At 40.2% G+C, this 9,917-nt stretch overlaps 1 protein-coding gene across 1 annotated transcript; it reads right to left on the reverse strand.

Moving 5' to 3' along the window:
• Nucleotides 1-607: 607 nt before the first annotated feature.
• LOC143026655 (uncharacterized) lies at nt 608-6,277 on the reverse strand. Its single transcript, XM_076187407.1, has 2 exons — nt 5,070-6,277; nt 608-4,464 (listed from the first exon to the last, which is right to left on the reverse strand). The coding sequence occupies exons 1-2, from the start codon at nt 6,273-6,275 to the stop codon at nt 931-933; spliced, it is 4,740 nt and encodes a 1,579-aa protein (XP_076043522.1). The 5' UTR covers nt 6,276-6,277; the 3' UTR covers nt 608-930.
• Between the last annotated feature and the right edge of the window lie 3,640 nt (nt 6,278-9,917).

A 9,917-nucleotide genomic window follows, 5' to 3' on the forward strand; every position in this document is an offset into this window, starting at 1 on the left:
TTATCTTACGTTCGTGTCCCATGTCCATGTGATTTCTCTATATTATTATTATTATTTTTTTTTTTTTTTACATTATTTCATGCTTTGTGCAAGTGTGTTGTATTTGCATTATTTCTTGCTTGGTGTCGGTGTTTTCGTGTGTTATTACGCAGTGGGTTACAGTTGTCAAATCCTATCATGGCTAAGTCAAAGTCTAAGTCTAAGTCACAAAACTTATCTGAGACAATGGCGCACACATTGACATTATTGCATCAAGCCCCGTCGGTTATGAAATTCTCTGGTCAAGATCCACATTATAGGGCGACTGATTTTATCCGCCAATGTGAGGACTCAATAGTGCATTCTAATGTTTCGACGGGGCCTGAAAAGATCTCCTTTGTGAGGTCCCAGCTTGTACCAAATTCTCTAGCATCGGAGTTACTTTCGGCGTCGTGTTTAGATCCCAAATCTCTGGATTATAATTATGACATCTTTAGGTCTAACTTCCTTAAACTTTTTTCAGATACCCCTGGTGGTGGTTCGTTCCATTGGTGCTTCAAACTGGCTGATACTCTCGTATCCCGACTGGGCACTCTTGATTATAGACGGGCGCAAGCTCAGGCCAGTATACTTGTTGTTGATGCTTTAGAGTCACTCACATTCAGATTGGGTAGATAATGGCAATATCATTTTAGATAGATTTCGTCTTATTTTGAAATTTCTGTTGTACATTCTTTTTTTGGTGCCTTCTGAGAGAAGAGCTGCATCTTCTCTCATGTATACGACTGATGAGACTCAATTCAATTCAATTCAATTCAATAAGTTTATTGTTGATGTACAACAAAGGAGAGAGTTGGGTCTTGCCAACTAACCCCTATACATTTTATGTTTAATTTGTTTGTTACAGTTTTATCAAAAATAAATGTTTATATTATAATATCACAGTTGTATTTAACATTTGAAAGCAAACATTGGATGTTTTTTAACAATTTTAGTTAAGATATCATTATTTATGTAATAGCATATGAGCTCATTGAGGTTCCATTGTCCCTGTGGTCTAAATTCATCGATTTTTGGGCAATACTGTACATAATGTTGTAGTGAATGTCCTCCCGGCCTTGCACATAAAGTGCAGGGCTCAGGTTCAGCTTCCCTGTACACCTCCCAGTAATATTTATATCCAAGTCTGAGTCTCATAGTGACTAAATCCATTTGGGAACTATGTCTACCATATGGATATTCCTCTGTATTATTTAACACTGCCTTATAATGCCTGCTACTTACACTACCCTTCTCGCAACATTTATCTAGGTCTATATCCATGTTAGCAATAACATTTGTTCTTATTATTGACCTTATATGTTTATATGTGTATTCATTACCAGGAATATTGTTTACATCTCTAATTGCATTTCGTGCAAGACTATCTGCTTTTTCATTATAATACAATCCTATATGGGATGGTACCCATACAAAATAAATATGTGTATTGTTTCTCTCCAGGTTATATATAATATTTAAACATTTGTTAACAACATCACAATCAGCTGGAGAGGAAGATACAAGTTCATATAATGCACTCTGACTATCGACAAAAAAGTATACATTTTTACCCATACTCGCAATAATATGTAAGCCTTCTAAGATAGCATATAGTTCAGTTCTGGTTGATGACAAATTATTTGGTAGTCTTTTTGAAATTTCATAATCTTGAAATTCTGCAGAGGAAGAATATTCCCTTATAAACACCCCACATCCTGTCTTGGTACCCTCAACTGACCCATCACAGTACACATGTACCACCTGTTTCCGTGGGTATTGTGACAATTTGTCAAGAAAATGTGCTTTTAATTCGTATTTATACCATTGTTCCTTTGGTTTACTTAGCTTTTCAATGTCAATTTTTACATTGTATGGATTCCAGGTGGTATAGTAGTTACTTTTTTCTAGGGCATTATATTCGTTCATAATATCAAACTTTCTTAGAACCTTACATAATTTGCGAAGATATGGGTTGTTAGTTACATGATTATCATTATGTAATGCTAATATATCTCTTTGGAGAGAGTTTGTACCATTACACACTATACGACATACAGTTCGACTCGTTATTTCTTCTATTCTTAAAATAATACTGGGTAATCTTAACTCTCTTCTTAATACCTCTATCTTAGTTGTTGTAGCACACCCTAAAATAATTCTCATTGCCTTATTTTGTACGACTTCTAAGCATTTAAGTTGTTGTGTATTGTATTGCACCAACACAAGTGAAGCATAATCTATGAGGGAACGTATCACATATATATAAAACATGCGAAGTATAGGTACACCAACACCTGACCCTCTATTTGCTAAGACTTTGAGAGGGGCTAGTCTAGATACACACATATTTTTAACATATTCGATACAATAATTAGCATTTCTATAACCTAATTGTACACCCAAATATTTGTAGTTAAGGACACGCTCAATTTTTTCACCATTTACAGTAGGTTTCCTACACTTTTTCTGTTTAGCTTGAAATTTAGTTTTGTTTTCATTTATGACAAGTCCCATGTATGTACATAGTTGTTCAAGTTCATTCACAGCCTTGCTAAGTGTTTTAGGTGTATCACATTGTATTAGTATGTCATCAGCATATATGATGACTTTGGTACCCTGTGTAAATTCATATCTAGCAATTTTATCCATTAGTATATTGTATAGCATAGGACTTAGAACTCCACCTTGGGGGGTACCTAACTCGAATGTTTCTTCTTCTGATAGTGTTCCCTGTAACCAAACCTTACCTTTTCTATTATACAAATAGTCTTGTATCCATCCTAATAACTTTCCTTTGACTCCCTTCAATACAAGTTCCTCTAGTATAACTTCTTTATTAGCTCTATCAAAGGCACCTTTCAAATCTACATATACTTGACAAGAAGCATTGGTATTAGCTAAGCAATGAACAAAGCAGTCGCTAGTAGCACGTCCCTTCATGAAACCATATAAATTTTCAGACATTTTATCACCCACTTTATAGATTAACCTACGTAAGACAATTCTTTCCATCATTTTGCACAAGCAGCTGGTAAGTGAGATTGGTCGAAATTTCCCATCACTCTTAGGTACAGGTATAATTATGGCTGATTTCCATGCTGGGGGTAACGTACTATTTCTGTAAGACACATTAAACATATCTAGTATGGGATTTTTCCCGTCAATATTCAGTAATGCATTTATAATATTATATGTAAGTCCATCCTCACCAGGGGCTGTTGATTTACCACTTTTGACAGCATATAATAGTTCATCTATTGATATAGGTACACAAGTGTCATCATCCAACTTAACATTATGATTGACTAATTGTAACCTTTGTAACCTATTCTCTGCCAGAGCAATTTGATGTCCAACAGGCAGACCAGACAAAGCAGAAGCAGAACTCCATTGTTTAATGAGATCTTTGACCTTTTTTGCAGGATTTGAGTCACTGGTTACTGAAGTTTTCTTACCTTTGATCTTATTAACGTGATACCAAACTTCCTGTATTGATTTGGTGTTACGAATTTTATTTAGAAACTCATCCCAATACTTCTTCCTCATGTCTCTCTTTAGCTCAGACAAATGTTTAGCAACTGTTCCCATAGCTCTCTTGACATCATGATCATTTGGCCGTGCTTGCCATCTACTCTGTAAGGCTGCTATTGTATCCTGACAATTTAATATAACAGGGTCATGTGCATATGATCTCTTTTGATTACGAGTGTGCTTCTGCCTAGTCTTGTTGTTGTCTACATATTCATTAATTACTTTAAGTAATCCCTGATAAATATCATTGGCATCTTGTAAATTAATATTGTTATTACTGTACCATTTCTTAACATTGATCAGGAGCCCAGGAAATTTACTTGAGGGGATGCTTAACCTTTTTCTGTGTACTATGTTGGTTGTGGAGAGGGGAATATACGTCTTAAGGGCAAAGTGGTCACTGAGAAGAGATGATACAACATTAGTTTCACACGTACAAAATGGCATATTAAATAAGGCAACATAATCTAGTCTTCCTCCCTGAACATGTGTAGGGACTTTGGCACCAGTAATTTGTACATTATTATTAGCTTTAAGAAAGGTTACCCACCTTACGCCATTAGTATTAGAAGTCTTAAAACTACCTAGGTCTACATGTCTAGCATTAAGATCACCCAAGAGAATTGTACTTTCTTCTAATATGTGCGGAGGTAAATTATCAATGTACAGGGCACCAGAATGAACATACATATTAGTGATATATATATAGTTATTTGATAAATGTAGACACACAGTGATATATTCTATTCCCCCATTGACTCCTTTCTCCACCAAGGTAACTGGAAGTCCAGACTTAACATAAGTAACCATACCTCTACTGCTTCCATCATCACAACTAAGAATATGTTGATAATATCCTCTGAGTTCATACACCTCTGGTCCAGTTTCCTGTACAGCTATGAAGTCAGGGCTCTGTTGAAGAATATATGCATGTATATCAGTTACCCTATTTCTTAGTCCATTAACATTCCATGTCAATAAATGGAAAATTTTGTTATTCATTGTAGGGTTTTGCATCATTTTGGTGGGGGCCACTGTTTATTGTTCTGGCTAGCTAAGACTTCTCTTCTGAAGGCTTCAAATTTCTCTAGAATTAGTTCTATATTCCTAGATAGCTGTTCATAATTTTCGTGTCTCTCCTTATCTCTCTTTTTCAAAATTTCAAGTTTTTCCATGATAGATTCCATATTCTTTACTTGTTGACAGTTAGCCTTCTGTATTTCTTGATGCACAGTTTCCTTTACTTCTTGATGAACTTTCTGAATGCCTTGTTGCACAAATTCCTGTACTTCCTGTTGGACTTTTTGTATGTTTTGATGCACTAATTCCTGCACTTCTTTAAATTTAGAGTCTGTGTATTCTTTCATCTTTCTCTCAAGCCTTACTCTATCTGCTTTTAATTCTTCTATACTTTCATTTAACAATGTATTAAGTCTGTCCACTGCTATACTTAGTCGTTCCTGCTCTTTAGCCACTATATTTACTTCATTTGACTGAGTAACGGATAGTGACCTCACCTTAGTTGTAGAATTAGTTGTTGCTTTCTCCTGTTGCAAAGGTGGAAATTCTTCCTGCATTGCTGTGACGTTCCAAGCAGTTCTTGTAGGTGGAGGAGCAGTTTGGTATACAGTAGTGGGTATACTTGGTATACTTGGTGGTAGAGTCTTGTAGCGTGGTTTTTTAGGGCATACTGGAGAACTTGCATTGTGTTGACCTCCACAGTTGCAGCATTTCGGTGGTACAGCTACTTTTTGTTGTATCTTTTCCCAGCACTCCTCTGAGAGATGTCCCCCAGCACAGTATCTGCATCGCACATATGTAGTTCGACATCGCCAACTTTTGTGTCCCCATTTGCTACACTTTTGACACAGGTCTGGCTCTGGAACATAGGGAGCAACTCTCTTCCTTCCAACACCGATGATGTGAGTTTCTGAGTCAATAGGTCCTGATACTGCTCCTAGGAGTTGTGGCCTTGGATTTTTCCCAACCATCCGTCGTTTTAGCCACTGGAATCCTGGTGGACACTGTAATAAATTGACATTTATATAAGTAGGTACGTCAAAAATGACCACAGTACGTTGTAAGCCAGTTATAGGTTTCATTACTTGTCCCTGGAAGCCATCTGTTATCATGGTGTTATATTGCTGACCATTGATTAATGTGATATATGGTGCATTCCTCCCTTCCTTAAAGAGTGGCCTACAGTCAGGGTGTTGTTTTAATAGTGCCATATACCAGGTATATTTGTTTTCCAGAGAGAGGTTACATTTTTCTGGAAATGTTATCATAAGTCTTTCCTTACCAGTGGACGTGGTGATGTCCCCGACTATATCTTGATTCACATCAGCTGCTTTAGTGTCTGCGGTGTTATTTTCTTCAATTATCAAGTCCTGGTCCATGCCGGCTGCTTCTATTGCAGTCATTAAGGGATCTTTCGTTGTGGCAGATTTAGCTTGGTCTTCAGTCTTTCCACTAACCTTCAATCTCTTGGCACGGGAACCGGCATTGTTGACACTGTCGTTCAAGTTTTCAGCTATCTCGGTCCAGCCCTTCACTTCTCCTACTCCCTGTGTTGACGTCTCTCCCATGCTACTTCCTTCACAGTTTTCATTATTCCGACTCTGTGGCAGAGTCATATCCATGTTGTTAACTTCCTGGGAGGATTCAATAGTAGCATAGGTGTGATCTAAGGAGCTCCTTTTCTTCCCAAATTTCGTGGTCATATAACTCAAAAATATTATCTGGAGTTATGATCGGAACAACCTTTCTCCGCCGCTGACTGGCAGCGAATGGCTGATGAGACTCTATTGTCTTTTGCGACAAAGCTTTCCTGTAAACTAGGGGAAGTGGCTCTTCAACATGCCCATGTCCTTTGTTCTCCTCAGCCCTTTCAGTCTACAGTTCCTACTCATAGTTCCCCTCAATCTACAATTACCCCCCTCCCCTGTTATGTACATTTTGTAACAGGTCTGGTCATTCGAGCGACTTTTGTTACCGCCGTAGGCGCCAGGTACACAAGTCAAGACTGTCCCCTGTTCGCAGGAGTGTACCTACTGTTTCTTCTAATCTGTCGCATGACCTTTCCAGAGTAGAACCTCCAGGTAGACTCAGTTAATGCCATATCCATGGTCATTGTAAATACTCGACTGATCAAGGTTTCAAGGTTTTGAAACTTAGGGATGAGACTTCTCACCAGCCTCGTCAATCCCATTTTCCCCAGTGCGTGTTTCACAACCCAAAGAGTTGACAATGTTCGGTCTCAAATAATTCCCTTTGTGGCTGTTGAGTCTTCTCAATTATTTACCTTTCAATTTCTTACTAGGGATACGCCTCTTTCTGTCACTGTAGATACTGGTGCAGAATGTAGTCTCTTAAATAGAAAGGCTTATTTTGCTCTACGGGTCTACGGGAATTGTATAATCTCCCTTTATCTCCCTTTTGTAATAATTTGCATTCTGTACAAGGTTCTCCCTTGCTTGTTCTTGGATCTGTTTGTCTTCCCTTACAGTTTCCCCCGCATGCTACAGTCTCCAATGTTACTTTTGCAGTTGTCTCTGACATTGCCCTTAGGTGTGATTGTCTCTTGGGTATTGATGCTCTTACAGCTCATGGCATAGATGTTTCTCCTAGTCGCCGTGTAGTGACTTTCTGCAATTTTGATATCTCTGCTTCGGATAGGCCAGTTTCTGTTTGTGATTCTCCTGTGCTTGATCAGTCCGCACATGTGCCTGTCCCAACTTCTAAGCGCTCTACCCCTGTTGCTCATTGTACTGCTGTTGTTATAGGAGAGCATCTTATTGAACCTTCAAGTTGTGTTCGAGTTCCAGTGCGCGTCTCAGGTGCCCCGATAGGGTCTGACGTTCTCTCTTTGCCTGACTCTATTCGTATTCGTCGGCTTACCCTAGAAGGAATTCTCTCCACTATTCGCGAGGATCATGTTACCACAGCGATGGTAACCAATGTCACGGGTGCTCCTATTCCTCTCTCTCCTGGCAGTCACTTAGGCTCCTTTGAGGTGGTACACGTTGCTGCTTTCCAGGATTCGCCTATTATAGCAGCTTCTGTATTACAGTCTCCTCCAACACATGACCCTACTCACTTAGCTTCTGAGCTTGCCACATTTGTAGGCGAGATTGATTTTCCTGAAGAAACGCCTCGTCTCCTTGACCTGTTAGTTACCCACCGTCAGGCTTTGGCTTTACCAGGTGATCCATTAGGGGTTACGGACCGTGTGGTTCATAGAATTGATCTTCAGCCAGTCACTCGTCCTGTTTACGTCCCCTCTTACAGGCTACCTCACTCTCGTCGGTTTATAGCCCAGTCCTTGGTTGACGATTTATTGAGTGAAGGTGTTGTACAGGAGTCCCACTCCGAGTGGAACTCGCCTCTTCTCCTGGTGCCTAAGAAAGATGGATCTTTTCGTCCTGTTGTTGATTACAGGAAAGTCAATGAGGTCACTCTTCCAGACCATTATCCTCTGCCTATCTTAAGCGAGCTTCTTCAGTCCATTGGCACTGGTAATACGGTGTTCACCACCTTAGATTTAAAAGCAGGTTTTTGGCAGATACCCCTGGAGGAGAAGTCTCGTAAAATCACGGCCTTCTCGACTCCCAGTGGGCACTATGAATGGCTTCGTTGTCCCATGGGTTTGCGGAATGCTCCTTTGACTTGCCAGCGTTTAGTTAACTCCATTTTTCATGGCTTAATTGGGAATGGACTTTTTGTTTACCTGGATGATTTGATTCTAGTTTCCAAAGATGTGGAAAGCCACTTTTCTAAGTTCTCCATGGTCTTGCAACGTTTTGCTGAAGCTGGGTTGGAACTCAACTTACCCAAGTGTTCCTTTTTCAAGGCTAGTATCTAGTTCCTAGGTCATGTTGTAGACAAGCATGGTATCCATACCACAGGTGAAAAGATCAAGGCAGTCAAGGACTTCCCTATACCAAAGTCAGTTGAAAATGTACGTTCCTTCCTTGGACTTGCAGGATACTGTCGTGCATTCATTAAAGACTTTGCTTCAATTGCTTCCCCTCTCACTCGCCTTCTCAAGAGGGACTCTTCCTTCCAGTGGCGTGATGTCCATCAGACAAGTTTTGATTCCTTGAAGCTTGCTCTTACTGAAGCACCTGTGTTGGCTTTCCCTGATTATAGTATTCCCTTTACTATTTGTACAGATGCTTCTGGTACAGGTGTTGGAGCTGTACTCATGCAACAAGTAGAGATGTAGACCTCATGTTATTGCATATGCTAGTCGCATTCTTAATAAGCATGAGTCCCGTTACTCTGTTACTCATTTAGAGGCCCTGGCAGTGGTGTGGGCTTTAAACACTTCCGTCATATCATTTTTGGATATCCTATTACAGTCTACACGGACCACACTGCTGTCACTCAGCTTTTTAAGGGCAAGAATCTGTCAGGCCGCCTAGCCAGATGGTTCCTCACGATCGAGGAATTCAATCCAACTCTAAAGCATATCCCCGGGCGTGCGAATCACGTTGCTGATGCACTTTCACGGAATATCCCTGTTGCTGCTGTTACCGTGCTTCATAACTTTTCCTTGCAGGATCTGGTAAAAGCTCAGCGTGAAGATCCTGTTTGGTCTGTTGTCATTTATGTTTTGGAGTCTGGTGATGATTCCACCTTACCAGCTTTACCAGTACCCCTGTCCCAATTTTCCCTGCAGGACAAGGCTCTCATTCGTAATGTGGAAGTGTTTGAGCAAGATGTGGCACAGCTAGTGATCCCTGAGTCTCTAGTTCCCGTTGTTTTGTCCCTTGTTCATGATGCCCCTCAGGCTGGTCACCCAGGTCGTGACAAAACTCTGGCTATGGCACGGAAGAAGTATTATTGGCCTAAAATGCGACTAGACATTACCTCTCATGTAGCCCGGTGTAGTTCTTGTGCCCAGAACAAAGGTTCTACGAGCACTGCTCCCATCTTAGAGTACCCTACTCCTTCTCGCCCTTTTCAGACTGTGGCTATAGACCTTTTGCAACTGCCTCATAGCACGCAGGGCTCTGTGTATGTCCTTGTGTGCGTGGATCACTTTAGTCGTTTTGTGGTCTTAGCTCCCTTACGTAACAAATCTGCACCAGTTGTAGCACATGCTTTAGTTTCCCATGTGTCGTGTCCATACACCACTCCTTTCGGTGCTCCTTAGTGATAATGGGACTGAATTTAGGAACGAGGTTTTGGCAGGTATTTGTGAACGTTATGGTATCAAACAGACATTCGTGACTGCTTATCATCCAGCGTCCAATGGTCTTGTGGAGAGGATGAACAGGAAAATTTTAGAGATCCTACATCACCTTGCTAGTAATTTTCATGAGTCTTGGGAGGATTGGCTTCCCCATGTTAGTGCTTGT

Source organism: Oratosquilla oratoria, chromosome 6, assembly GCF_046742065.1.
Source record: "Oratosquilla oratoria isolate Oo_2021 chromosome 6, ASM4674206v1, whole genome shotgun sequence".
Taxonomy (NCBI): domain Eukaryota; kingdom Metazoa; phylum Arthropoda; class Malacostraca; order Stomatopoda; family Squillidae; genus Oratosquilla; species Oratosquilla oratoria.